The sequence below is a fragment of the Echinops telfairi genome, unplaced genomic scaffold (assembly GCF_000313985.2).
Source record: "Echinops telfairi isolate 266 unplaced genomic scaffold, ASM31398v2 ScPeMD7_7458;HRSCAF=8496, whole genome shotgun sequence".
NCBI lineage: Eukaryota > Metazoa > Chordata > Mammalia > Afrosoricida > Tenrecidae > Echinops > Echinops telfairi.
The window spans coordinates 30,993,929-31,008,171 of record NW_022111358.1 but is presented as its reverse complement, the minus strand read 5'-3'; the positions used below and the strand labels follow the sequence as shown (position 1 = coordinate 31,008,171).

The window sequence follows — 14,243 nt, the reverse complement described above, 5'->3', positions numbered from 1 at the left end:
ACCCAATCAACACAACCCAAACCAATCAATCCAATCAACCAACCCATCCAACCCAGTCCAACTAAACCAAACCAAACAGATTGCCATCGAGTCAATTCTGAGTCGCAGCAATGCCTCACACAGGACATTATGCTCAGCGGAGCTGGTTAACCTCCTGAAGTCAAATGCGGCATAAGATCACGATCATCAAAGCAAAGGAACCCAGAAAAATCGTTTTTGTATCCAAAGAAGTAGACTTTGAAGATTATGGGGAGGCCAGGGAGAGAGGGTGGGGATGAGGGAGGGAGGAGCAGAAAAATAAATAAGACACACACATACACACAAATGACAAAATAAGTCTTTACGGGAGCAGACAGCCTGCTCTTTCTCCGCTGTAGCACATAGTTAATGTCTGATGATTCAATAGCGTGAACTTCTGGGTGGTTAATTTGTTGTCATTATTGTTATTTCTGTCCTTGAAGGGGAGGTCCCTGGGCTAAGTACTTGATGACTAGTTGAATGATTGGTGGTTCGAATCCACTTGGAGGTGACTTGGAAGACAGGCCTGAGAGTCTGCTCCCGAGCGGCTGCAGCCTGGGAAAGACTGTGGATCAGGTCTAGGCTGCACACAGGGACGGGGTGGCCAGCAGTCAGACTGACTAGAGGACAATCACAGTCCTTCAGGTAGAGGGAAGCTGGAGGCCCGGACTCGGGCGCCACAGTGCAGGGCGGGTTCTGAGACCACCGGTCCCAGTGGGAGGCTTCAGAGAACCCAAACTCACTGCCTTCGAGCTGATGTTGACTCACAGTGAACCCAGCGCACAGGACAGAGCTGCCCCAGTGGGTTTCCAAGACTGTCACTCTTTATGGGAGTGGAAAGCCTCGTCTTTCTCCTGAGGAGCTGCTGGTAGTTTCAAACTGCTGACCTCGTGGTTACCCGTCCAATGCATAACCGCTAGACTGCTGGGGCTCCTACTGGCTTATTAACTGCTAAATTCCTGTGGCGATGACTTGCTCTGACACTGTATTGGGCATGAGGGTCCAGGGACTGAGCTCGGGGTGAGCTGGTCCTTCTGGAAGAGGGTTCTGAGAAGTGAGAGAGCTGCAGGGTGGTGAGGGAGGGAGGAGGGACGCGGGAGGAGGAGGAGGAGGGAAGGGTGGAAGTTGGGAGGGAAGAGGAGGCAGAGGCAGAGGAGGATGGCAGAGGAAGAGAGGGGAGGAGGGAGGGCCGGAGGAGCGCCCGGGGGTGCAAAGCTGAACGTGACAGGGGGAGTTCTCTGAGCCACGTGAGCGGTGAAGGGCGTGCACGGATCGCCACTGCAGGCAGAGTCCCAACATGGAATTTTAATTCCTGTGATAGAAATAGACAAAGAGTCCCTAAGTGGACAACAGTGCAGAATATACAAAACAGCCAGCGCCTGAGAGTGTCCTATTCGGAAATTCCCCAGACCCCTTTAAAATATCTATGCGAGAAACGCTCTGAAAATAGGCCAACGGTTGCATTTGCGTTTATTGGGTGGCTTCCGGCACGGATGCGTTTGGTTTTCTCTGCGCTGTTTAATGAGAGGGGTCACAGAGAGCCACTGCTGTCGGCATTCGGAGGGGGGCTGGCACGGGAAACAGCGGGGACACGGGGCCCACGGTTATCTCTTGGTGACCCTGGACATGCAGCTACGCTCTCCACGAAGCGGAAGAATCAAACTAGCTGAGGGGCTAAACAGCGGGCCGTAATGTCTACTGTTGGGAGAGGTGTGATGGGGTTCTAGACTCTGTCTACATATATATGCTTTTGAACTCTTGGTATCTTCAGGGAGGACACAGGCCAAAGAGGGACCTATTAAACTAAGGGATGAAGTGGACAGACGAGAAACGTGGCCGTATTTGCAGCGGCTGGTGGAGCGTTCACCCTGATGCACAGTAGCCGTGAGTCCTGGGGGTCCCGTGTCTTGGGGGACAGTTTCCCAGTTATCAGCAGGGTTACGGGGAGCAAAATTCTATAGGTCAGAACTGTGGCCTGCTCCATACCATGTTTCAAGGCCATTGAAGAGGAAAGCTATTGAACTGTCTTTAAAAGTTTTATCAATGCAAAACACATGTAGGCTCATCTTAATGAGAAAAAAGAGATGATTAGGCCCAGAAGTCCCAGGTTTAGCAGGAGAAAACTGGGGCCCAGGAAGGAACAGGCAGTCTGGGGTCAGCGGGGAGGCCACTTCCTGCCCTTGGCGCAGCAGAGCTTCCACAGGATGACTCTGTGAGATGGGGAAACTGAGGCACAGTGACCTGGTGTCACTAGTCAGAGGTCACCCAGCTGGCAAAAGGCCCAGCTGGGATTCCTACGTACAACCCCAGACCCAGATCTCTGCCCTCACTTCCCTCTTCGCCCAGCGTCACCGGTGTGCTCACTGGGGCCTCTGCCTCCATCAACAGTGGGGCCAGGTGAGGCAGGTGTTTGAGCTGTCTCTCGTGACCCCTTTAGGGGACAAGGTAGGTCTCAGAGGGTAGGGAGAGGAGGTGACTGGGGGTGGGGTGGGGGGTGTCTTGGGGACCTCTGTGCATGGCAGAGCTGTGGCTAAAGTCAAAGCCACTTCCCAGCCCCTGCTGACCACACTGGCAGAAATGTCACTCTGCTCAAGGTGACCCAGTTTGAGGAAAGCATCTCACCGGCAGAGGCCAAACTATAACGGTAGCCAGTGGCTAGGGCCACGGTCCCCTGCCCAGAGCAGTGCAGTCTCTTAGCATCCTCCTGTCCACGCTGGGAGCATTCTGGGCGGGGAGGCACGTGCTCTGCAGGGAGGTACCCTGGCTGTTGACTAACCAGGAGACCCACTGCCACAAAGTCCATTCTTACAGGACGGCATAGACTGGCTCTGTAGGGCGCGAACAGCCTCGTCTTGCTCCTGGGGGGCGTCTAGTAGGTTTGAACCTCTGACTTTGCACTCAGCAGCTCAACACTAACCCACAGTGCCACCAGGGTCCCCTGGACAGTGGAGTGCCCAGATGTATACGAGAGTCCGTGGACGGAGGCAATAGAGAAAACAGCAGCAGAGAATCGGAGAACGCTGATCTGAGCCTGGCTCCTCCCCGCAGGGTGTTCCCGGAGCGAGGCAGCCAGGCCTTTGTGTTTCTTCCCGCAATGGTGGGCCAGGGGCTGATCTCCCTCCTGCACCTGGGAGGACCTTGGGCTGGGAACAATGTCATTCCATGTAACCCTCAGCTGCAGGCCCATGGAAGGAGCCCTGGGCTTGGCAGACAGCCTCCTAGACCTCATTGTGGGCAAACCCTTTACCCGCTCTGTGCCTCTATTTCCTCATCTGCGCAATGGGGGCACTTACTTGTCCCCTTGCACGTCATCAGCATGGGCACAGGGGCATGGGGTAAGAACAAGTCCCAGGCAGCACGTCCCAGCCTGGGTAGTACAGAGCCCCCCGGGCCTCCCCTCTGCAGGACAGAAGTGAAGCCTCCCGCCCCGGCCCTCTCTTCTAGAGCTGAGTTGGGGCGAGGCCGCTGACCCCAGGACCCTAGCTAGGAGACCACCCTCCGGAGGTGGTTCATAGCAACCCTCCCCCCCTGACTTTTCCCTCACTGCCTCCTGGGTTCATAGCACCCCCACCCCCACCTCTCCTGACTTTTCCCTCACTGCCTCCTGCTACCTTTGGCCCTTGTGGAGCTTCCTGTGACGGCAACAGCTGCTTCCTAAGGCAAGGCTGTGAGCCCCAGTCCCCCGCCCCAAGCCCTTCCTCGAGGGGAGCAGGCCTGAGTCTTTTGTCCTCACTGGCGCCAGGAAAGAAGGAGATGGAAGCCCCCCTTTCCTGCCCCCACACTGGAGGGACTGGGTGGGGGAGGCATTTCTATAAACAGCCCAGGGAAGAGGGGCTGGGGGGTAGCGGGTTTCCTGCCAGTGAGTTTGTCAGAGGTGTGGGGTGGGAGGCGACAGGTCCTCTCCCAGGGAAGGTTCCCGGGCAGGTAGCTTCAGGCAGTATTTTCCCCTCTTTAGAAAATGAGCCCAGAGGCCCCTCCCCTCAGCCCCCTGTTCCCCCAAACACCAACCTCAGTGTGTGCCCCACGGCAGAGGAAGAAGGCATAGAGAAACATGCCTGGAGGGTCCCAGACAAAGGTGGGATGGGGGTCTGTCTGCAGGTCTGCGCCCCACTCGCTATTTGGGCCACCTCCTGCTGTGTGACCTTGGGAGAAGACCTTTACCCTCTCTGGGCCTCTGTTTGTTCTACAAAAGCAGACCTGACTCTCTGAGCACATTCTGGGGTGCAGTGTCCCTGTGCTGAGAGCCAGACACGATGGCCTCTCAGGTGCCCGCTGGGTCTAGCACTGTGGGCTTCTGGTTGTAAAGGGTAGGCAGGGAGAGGGCATTGAGTCGGGGCAAGAGGACATCAAACGCCCCCCCACCCCCACCGCCACCTCTTGCCAGGCCCTTGGTGGGAAGCCAGAGTGGGCACTCCTTGTGCCACCTTCTAAGTCAGCTCAGACACAGAGGCAGGACCCAGAGAGAGTTCTGACTCCCAGGTCCCAGGGACCTGAGCTTGGGCTTCAGCCTACCTCTTTCATGACCATGGGTGACAGGCCGGCCTTCTGGTGCTTCTCAGTTTCCATGGCTACGTGCACTGAAAGAGACCCTGCAGAAGACCCAGAAGTCAGCACCAGCCTGCAGCAGCTCCCAGAGAGAGGGCCGGGGCCCCTCTGCCACCAGGGGACGACAGAGGGAGTTAGCCGGCAGGATGGACAGAGCTGTCCTTTCCAGCCCAGCCTCTGTCCCATGCCCCACCCCCTGCGGTCAGTGCCTAGAAGAGTCCCGCGTGGGCCAGAACCTGACTGGGGAAGGAATTCTGGGGTCCAAGGCTGTGCTTCTTAACCTTCATGTGCACCCCTTCCTGTGTTACCTTAAAGCGCCTTCAATGCCTGCTCACAGCAACCCTATAGGACAGAGTAGAACTGCCCCGCTGGGTTTCCAAGGCTCTGATCTTGACAGAAGCCGACCACCCCCTCTTTCTCCTGGGGAGCAGCTGGTGGGTGTGAGCCACAGACCTCCCCGTTTGCAGCCAGGCTGTAAAGCACCACGCCACCAGGGCTGCCTCCTGTGTGCACAGGGGCCCAGACAGATGAACATGCAGATTCTGACTTAGCAGTCTGAGGCGCTGCGGTTTGAACAGTGCCCCTGGGGGTGGCCTTGCTAGCTGGGGACCACAAATTTGAAGGGCAACGTGCTAAGTGCCTCTAGGCTGTGGCCCTGTGTGCCCCCTCCCTGGGAATGCCCTCTAGACCCCTCTGAGGACCCTGGAGAAGCAAGCCAAGCTATCTTGAGAGCCACATGCAGGCCAGGAGGAAGGCCTCAGATCCAGGGAGGGTCTGCTCTTGACCCCCATGGTGGTCATGTGGCCCCTTGGGAGGTGCTCAGCGCAGGCCAAGGGGCAGTGACCAAGCATCTGCGCGCACCTGCAGGCAGCTAGACTCCAAGCAGCTCGGCAGGGAGGTCGAGGCTGGGGTGACCAGCTTGAGGGGTTTCCCCTGCCTTGAAGCCTCTGGAGAGAGGAGGAGCCAGGGTCACTCGGGCAGACAGCCCTGTAGACAGTCCGCGAGGCTTCTCCCTGACAGACCAGGCCCCACCCCTGCCGGGGCAGACAGCTCTCAGGCCTAAGCCCAGCAGATCCTTCCTCCTGGAAGTCACACGAGGTCCCGGCCACCTTCACTAGGACGCCACTGGCTACTTTCCTGCTCTCTTACACGCACACGTTTGGCTCTCATACTGGACTCGGCGTGTCCCCTCTCTGTGCCTCGGTTTTCTTCCCTGTAAATGGAGGGACTTCTCACGGGGAGTTCCCAGCTCCTCCACACGCATGGATTCCTGGTGGCATCGGGCTGCTAATTTCAAGGTCATAGGTTCGTGACCACCAGCCACTCCATGGGAGCAAGATCGGGCCGTCTGCTCTCAGCAGTCGTCCCAGCCTCGGAAACGCACAGGGCAGGCCTCCCGGCCCAGGGTTGCTGTGAGTCAGCATCCACTCGATGGTCGTGAGTTTTTTTTAACTCCTCCATCTGGGTGAAGGAACCCCGGGTGCTTTGGGATCAGCGCTGGGCGGCTGACCACAAGCTCGGCAGTTCAAACCCGCCGGCCGCTCTGCAGGGGAAAGGCGAGGCTGTCTGCTCAGCCTAGAAACCCCAGGGAGCCCGTCTAGCCTGTCCTGTCGGGTGTCCAGGAGTCAGGATTGGCTTGAGAGCTGCGGGTGAGGTCGGCCGTGAGTGGTTCTTCACTCCTCCACGGGGCTGAGGAGACTCATCAGAGGTGCAGTGCGCCAGCAGGGCTCACATAAACGCTCGCTGGCCGCATGCTCGGGCCTGCAGGGACTCAGTGATGGGGGGTGGGGGTGGGTGCGGTATCATGAGCTGAGCCCTGCAAAGCCGACTCAGGAAACAAGAAAAGCTGAATCGGTTTCATCACGAATTATTTTAAATTCGATCCTATGTTGGAATACAAACATTTTAGCTATATCAGGTTAAATATACTCTCCTGTTACAATTAACTGGGCCTATTTTCTTTTCCTTCTCCGCGCCCCCTATAGCTCTTCTCACAATGCACACATCAAATGTGCCAGGCATGCTTGTACATACGTGGCCATCGTTTGCTAAACATTTACTTTCTATTTGAGCCGTTGGTATCGGCTCCTCTTTTTTCCCCTCCCTCCCCTGCTCCCACCCTTGTGACCCCTTGATAAATCATAAATTATTTTTAGTTTCCTATCTGACACCGACAGCTGTCTCCCTTCCCCCACGGTTTCTGTTGTTCGTCCTCCTGGGGTGTGGTTATGTGTCCATCACTGAGATGGGTTCCTCCTTCCTCCCCTCCTCTCCCCACCTTCCCCCTACCCTCCTGGTGTTGCTACTCCCCTTTCTGCTCCCGAGGGGTTTATCTGATCTGGATGCCGTGTGTCATGAGCTCTAATCTGTACCTGTGTACAGGCTCCGGTCTAGCCCGCAGTGAAAGGCAGGGCTGGGGTCATGATAGTGGGGGGTGAGGAAGCCTCAAGGAACCAGAGGAATATTGTGTGTTTCATCGGTGCTGTCTTGCGCCCTGGTTGACTCATCCCTTCCTTGTGACCCTGTGTGAGGGGCTGCCCCATTGTCTACGGATGGGGTTTGGTCTTCTCCCTGGTTAAATGCAGCTAGTAGCGACTTTCAAAGGACCCCCATGGCTTACATTCTGCTCCTGTTGGACCAGGTTGTTCAATATAGCAGAAATTACACCTATCTGTGGTCTGAGGAAACAGGCTCAGAGAGGTTAGGTGACTCGGCCAAGGTCACACAGCGAAAAGGTCTCAGAGCTGAGATTTGAACCTCAGCCTGTGGCTGGGACTGAGTACCCTGAGAGACCTGGTGGAGGTATGGGGCCATGAGGCTTAGCCAGCTGGAGCTCAGGGCGTGGTCCAGTGTTGGTCCAAACGCCGGACCTGCTGAGCCTGGAGTTGCTGGGGTGGATAGGGATGAAGGATGGACAGACCACTTTTCTCTCTTGCTTGTTGCCTCGTATCTCAGCCGGACACCCTGAGGCCCACAGGTCACTTGCGGGAGGAACAGAGGCGGACTGTGGGTCTCAGAGAGGGTCACCTTCCCACCTCCCGCACACTCTTGCTCACCTTCTCCCCTCCGACGGAGCACACAGCTGCCGACAGCCACCAGGCTGGCAGCCAGCACAAGGCCCAGCAGCACCAGGACCGGCGCCAAGATGCGCACCAGCGGGACCGAAACCCTGGGGATGAGATGGGGGGAGGGGCCCAGGTGGTCACCAGCGAAGCCAGCACCTACGAGCCCCAGGGTCCCAGGCCCAGGGCTGAGGACATCCAGCCCCAGTGTGAAACCCCATTCGGTCCAGGGCTCACAGCACCCGGCATGCGTTCTTTCCTTTACCTGGCGGCGACTCTGAGGCCAGCCACCTGGGTTCAAGCCCTTGCTCCACCATGTCCTAGATGGGTGACCTTGGCAAGGGACTGAATCTCCAAGGTGTCCACGTTCCCATCTACAAAATGGGAACGATCATAAAACGGAGGGCCCCTGGGGGGGCACCCCTGGGTCAGCGTTCCACTCCGAGCTGAAAATGTGCCTATTCAAACCCACCCCAGGCCCCTCAGAACAGAGGCCTGGCTGGCTGCTTCTGAAAGGTTGTAACCTTGGAAACGGGTGCAGAGGTCTCCCCGCACACCCGGGGCACCAGGGGCTGAAGCCCACAGCTCACCGCGGGAGTAAGTCTCGGGGGCTTGCGGGAGAACGGGATGGGTTTGGACATGCTTCGCTCTGTGCCTGACAAAAGTTGAGCTAGTACTTGTGTTAGCGATCGAAGGAGCCCTGTTGGTGGAGTGGTGACACGCTGGGCTGCTGACCACAAAGTCAGCGGTTCAAACCTACCAGCTGCTCCGCAGCAGAAAGCATTGGCTTTCTCCTCCTGTGGAGGAATTTCCATCTCAGAAACCCACAGGGGCAGTAGGGCCCTGTCCTCTAGGGCTGCGCTGAGCCAGCATGGACTTTGAGTTTGAGTGTTAGCTATGAACAGTGACCACTGTTTACCGGGGTGGGGGCGGGGGCTGGCCTGGCTTTGAGGGGCCCTGGTGGCGTCATGGTTGGAAGTTACAAGAAGGGGCTTTCTCCTTCCATCAAGAGTTAACCGTCTGCGGAACTCACCAGGACAGTGCCACCCGACCCTCTCCCGCAGGGGTGCCATGATTCGGCGCCGACTCGATAGCAGTGCGTTGGGTGTTTGATTTTGGACCTGATGTCGCACACGGGGGCCCGACCCTTGAAGACATTAAGCAGCTCCTCCCTGAGGTCTGGGCTCCGAGCAGTGGGTGCTCTGGACCGTTGCTCGCAGTAGCCTCTACTGGTTGACACCATTGTCATGCTGGGGACCAGGGTGTTCTTTGCAAAAAGTGACACCTGATTGGGCTTTTGGTGGAAGTCTGCATCGCGGGCGAGGTGCCTGGTTGCTCATTACCACCCAGATGGTTCAGTGACGTTACAGCGTCTGTCACAGCGTGTCAGCCCTCTCCTTCATTGTGCCCAGTTGGTTCCTTTTCCAGCCCTCTGGGTTTCCTGGTTCCTTAGCTGCTCATCTCTACTCTGGGGAAATTGCTAATCTTTGGGTCCCCTGCGGATGGTTTCTAAGGAGGGTAACAGCCGTTGTCTTGGGTGCCACGCCACTATTTCACTGAAGGGGCGTCCCAGGGGATGCTCCATTCTAGGGGTAAAGAGGGCCTCAAGGGAGCGTCTCAGGAAGTCCTCTGTCTCAACTGTTCCCATTGGCTGGCTTCTTAAATACGCATTTGAGTTCTGCTCCATATTTTGTTCTTCAATTTTATCCACGACCCAATATAGTGACCCTGGTTGGCGTGGTTTCTGGTGGGAGCCGGGCACCGTCCACTTCTTCCGGTCTCAGGGCAGAAGAGGCTGCAACACAGCCTCCTTGTTTGTAGGCCCACTCACGCCCTGGTCTCTCTCAAGGACCTCGGAGGGCACCAGGGATCATGGCAGCTGGTCAGCCCACATGTTTGCCCGGCTGGCAGGGAAGGGACTCCAGCCTCAATGGCCAGGCCCAGGAGATACTTTCAACTGGGCCCGAACCTGCCAGCAGCTACCTGGCTGTCAGTGATCTGAATGCAAGGACCACTTGGAGCTTTGCTCCTTCATTCTAGTTGCTTCAGGCTGGGGTTTTCATTTTAACTTAAACAAAATTTTTCAGGTTGACCTAGGACCCCCTGGAAAGCATTTGGGCCAAAGCTACTGAACCAGGGTCGTGGGACAGGGAGAGGGCTGGAGCTGTGGGGGACACCCCAATTTGGTGGAGGGACCTGTGCGTCCAGAGCATCAGGGCTGCTGCTTTCGGCAATGCAAGTTGTTCCCTGCTCTTGAGCCCTGCTCGGAGGGAGGGTGAGTGGGGCTGGAATCTGCACTGCCCAGGAACCTCCCGCCGAGGCTAGAAGAGCCTGCCTGTATCCTCCTCCCGGAAGAAGGGCCATTGAGTTCTCATGTGCACAAAGGCACCTATGGCTTGGTGACAGCCTGAGAGAGATGACCTTGGCCACCTGGGACTCACCTGGACTTGGAGCTGCTGCTGGGGATGGGGCTGGTGCCCTTTGCTGAGGTGGAGTCCAGCTGCATGGTCAGGTGGGAACTCCCTGCAGAAGGAGAGGTCGCTGCGTGAGGATGGGTCGCTGCATGAGGACGGGTCGCTGCATGAGGACGGGTCGCTGCATGAGGACGGGTCGCTGCATGAGGACGGGTCGCTGCATGAGGAGGGGCTTCTGTGTTTACTGAGGATCCTGCGGGTACGCGCAGGGAGGTTCCTGTGTGTGGAGGGGCGGTGGCCCCTGTCTTCCCCTGCTTGGCTGTGGTGACTCTCAGGTGAAGACCAGGAGAAGCTATGAGGCCAAAATCAATGCTTCAGCACCTTCCTGACCCTTGTCCCCCAGCCTCCCCAGCCCCCGGATCTCCCGAGTCCAGCCTCCCCGGGACCAATTCCTCAGAGCCGTCCCGGCAGAAGCCAGCCGAGGTCCGGAGACCAGTTTGAATGCTCAGATCACAGATGGGCATACCCCACCTCTGAACTGGTTCCATCCCTCTTTGTACCCATAGCCTGGTCCCTCCGTGAGGCCCTGGCCAACTGTCACCTCCCTGCTCCTCACTCAGAAGAGCAAGGCTTCAAACCATGGGGCCTCGGTCTCCTCCCCTTGCCGCAGGACAGGCTGACAGGGAAGGCTCTGGAGCTTAGGGCCTGAGCCTGGCCTTTCCTGCTTGTCCCTTAGGCCCTGGGGGGAGCAGACAGGGCCCCAGCGTCCTGGTCGGGCTGTGTCTCCTCTCTGCCTCTGCTACTTCCTCTGTGACCTTGACGGAGGGGCCAGACCCCACGGAGCCACTCCCAACCTCTGTCCTCTGATGGACAATCCAGCTCCCAGGCTTGCGGTGGGGGTGGGGGAATAGCTTAGTGGCCAGAGTGTAGGGTCAGGCCCTTAGAGAAGGCATGAAGGAGGGACACGAGGGGTCACTCACTCAATTCTGGGGACTGAGTGTGCCAAGCGTTTGCCTTGGGCTCGAGGCTCCTTGTTGCAAGAGGCTGGAAGGAGGGAGGAGGGGAGAGGAGACAGCAGGGCCCTAGAGGGATGGGAGAGGCCGATCTCAGATGAGGGGGCCCCTGCTCCCCCATCACCGCTCTGCCTAGGTCCCTACCTCAGAGCAGCCAGCAGCTCCTCTCAGCCAATCAGGAGCCCAGAGGGTGGTTCCAGCTGCTAAGCTGAGCCACAGTGTCCCCCTCCTGGCGTGCCCTTGGCCTGCAGCTTAGCTCAGGTGCTCAGCTTCCCTTGTGTCCCCGGCTGCCCAGCCCATCCCTTCCTGGCCAGCCCGCACACTTGAGGCCAGTTTTGTCTGTAAGACCTGGATTGAATCTCGTGACTCCAGCTGCTGAAGAGTTCGTGCCTCTCTGCGGTCTGGAAGACAGCACCCAAACTCTGCCCACTCGGGTTTTCACCCACCCGGCAGCTCCTGCCCACCCGGGTGCTCCACCCGGGCAGAACTCCCGCACCCTCCATTCCCTCCCCCGCTCCTCCAGGCCTTTGGCACGTTCTTCCTCCTGGGCAATGCCTTTCCTGTTCTCAGTATCTAGAGCAAAAGACCTTCTTCGAAAGGAGCAAAGCCCTTTCCCCTTTGGGTCCCACCCTCCTTCCCAGCGCCCCTTGCAAGCTGCCAGCAGGGACAGGCCTCCACTGTGCCGCGGGCTCTAGTGCACCAAGACAGCCTGAGAAGAGAGGCTTGTCGAGCTGCTTCTGAAAGCCAGCCAATGGCAACTCCGAGGACCAAGATCCCCTCTGCCAGGGGCAGTGGCAAGGAGGGCAGGGCCAGGCGGCGTTTCACTCTGCTCCATACGGCAATCATGAGCCGGGGCCTACTTGATGGCAGTTAGCAACACCGCGTTCCCCGGGGCTGACGACCTACCTCCAGCGCCCAGAGCCAGGCCCAGCACGGCGGGCAGACCCCAGCCACCAAGCTCTTCCGACTCCTCCAGGGCTCTTAGTGGCCGCCCCAGTGTTTTACCTTCCCTGTCCCCCCTTTCTCTGCTCCACCTCGAGGCCCGTGTCTCCTCAGACGTTCTAAGTAGGTGATCAGACAGAGCGCTTGTTTCTCTTTCCCTGTTGAGTGCTCATAGCTCGTTGCCTTGCTCTGCTGGGGCTTCTAGCCCCGACAGGTCTCAAGGCAGGAGACTGGTACCCTTGTCTCCTCCCTGTCCTCCCTAGAAAGCCCTGCAGGGTCACCCTTCGCTGAGGATGGCTCATGCTGGCTCCCTGGGGAGGGGGTGGGGTTGGTATGTTTTCAAGAGTCTGGCCTGCTGATGGAGCCCTGATAGTGTAGTGACCCCAAGGTCAGCAGTTGGAAACCCCCAAGCACTCCCTGGGAGACAGATGAGGCTCTCAGATTCACTGTCTTGGCACCCCCAGGCGCGGTCCACGCTGGGCTCCAGGGTCGCTATAAGTCACCGCTGGCGGAAGGGCAGTGAATTTGTTCTTTTTGGTTTTAGCCCATCGATAGTTAAACTGTTGGCGCCTGGAAATTGGCCCCGGCAGAAGCATTTGCACCCCAGTAATAGCCACACACTACAAATCCAGGCTCCCTCTCCCCCCAGGCACCGGGGCTTAAATGGTGATCAGCGGTCTCCGGCTGAGTCCTCGATGCCGGCTGTCTTCCGGGAGACCAAATGGAACGCTGCCCGCTCCGGCGCTGTCTCCCTGACCAGTGGCCGGCTATTGTGGTGATTGTAGCAGTTTCCGGAGCTGATTTTGGAACGTAGAGGGCCAGGCCTTTCTTCCTAATCTCTTTTAGCCCGGAAGCTCTGTCCAAACCCGTCCAGCATCATGGCCACACGTAAGCCTCCCCTGACACTCGAAGGGGGTGGCTGAGCACGAGGCACCGTGGCCAGGAATCAAACCCGGTTCTCCCACCGGACCACCGGCACCGACCTCCTCCTCCCTCTCATCAGACTCTCCCACTTGCAATGTCTTCCGAGAGGGGCTGGTAAGAGCTGCTCCCGGACGGTAGTAGAATGACCGCCTGTCATTTATTTGTGTAGCTCCCGTACACACAAGGAAAACAACAACAGCGGGAACTAACCAGAGGAAGCCATCCAGGAGATGGACTGACACCGTGGCTGCAGCAACAGGCTCCAGTCTAGCCATGGGGGTGAGGATGGCGCAGGACCGGGCAGGCTCCCGGAGGGTCTCTGAGAGTGTGGTCCTGGACTCGATGGCCCCTCATGACCTCCGCACGCCATCCACAAACCAATAATTACGACCAAGACCACCGAGGAGGAATGCCCGAACGGAACAAGCAGAACCCTGGAGGGCCCGGGGGAACGTGCAGTGAGTCACAGCGAAGTCAAGAGGGGTCCTGGGCAGTGCTCACGTGCTTGGCTGTGAACCCAAAGGTTAGTGGTTCGAGCCCACCCAGTGGCATCTCAGAAAGGCCTGCGATCTCCTGGCAGGCCCGTCACTGAGAACCGTGTGGAGCACAGTTCGGCTCTGACATGTGATGCACATGAGGTCTGAGGAGAGATGAGCAGTGGCAGGGGTCAGCGGGTCGTGTGAAACAGTGAATGAGTTCCACGTGGCTTGGCCGCGGCTGTGAGTTTGCACCGAGTTCCCTGAATGAAAGTCCAGGCGGTGAGTAGGCTGGGACCAGCCCCAAACCAGGAACCTCCAGCTCCACTCAGCCTGCAGTCACACCTGGGGGTAAAGCCTTATCTCTTGGAGCCTCAGTCCCCCCCACTGGGAACTGGGGGGGCCCTCTTTTGCCCTGCCTGTGTCTGGCAGGTGCTGTCTGACCACTTCCCGGGCGCTCCCTGGCTCCCTTCCGCTCAATTCAGGGCACTTAGAGAGCGGCTCCACCCCTTTCCTGGCCCATGGCTTCAGCCCCAGCCCTGGAGCCCACAGTCTGCCGTCTCGCAGTCTGTCTGCCAGTGTGTCTCACTGTGGTGACTTGGGTGCTGCTGGGCTGCTGGCAGCTATCCCATCAGCATGTCACATGCCAGCAGGGACCCCCATGGTGGACAGTGGGGACTCGGGAGAAAGGCCTGGTGAGAAGCCGATGGGTCCCCACAGAACCTTGTCCACCTTGCTTGCTTTAGACCCATCCTAAGGTGGGCTCCATCTCTGCAGGAGGTCCGCCACGTGGGGTGCAGCAGAGGGCCAGTGAGGATGGGAGAGTGTTGGCACAAGAGCTGCAGGGAT

General features: G+C 58.3%; 1 protein-coding gene across 1 annotated transcript in view; it reads right to left on the bottom strand.

Moving 5' to 3' along the window:
• CD300LG (CD300 molecule like family member g) overlaps positions 1-14,243 on the bottom strand; it is a 17,327-nt gene that overhangs the window by 1,297 nt on the left and 1,787 nt on the right. The window contains exons 3-7 of the mRNA XM_030888112.1: positions 11,020-11,121; positions 10,305-10,391; positions 10,067-10,220; positions 7,620-7,732; positions 4,531-4,607 (exon numbers count right to left, since the gene is read on the bottom strand). Of these exons, the coding sequence (XP_030743972.1) occupies positions 4,531-4,607; positions 7,620-7,732; positions 10,067-10,220; positions 10,305-10,391; positions 11,020-11,121 (533 nt within the window). The remainder of the gene's footprint in view (positions 1-4,530; positions 4,608-7,619; positions 7,733-10,066; positions 10,221-10,304; positions 10,392-11,019; positions 11,122-14,243) is intronic.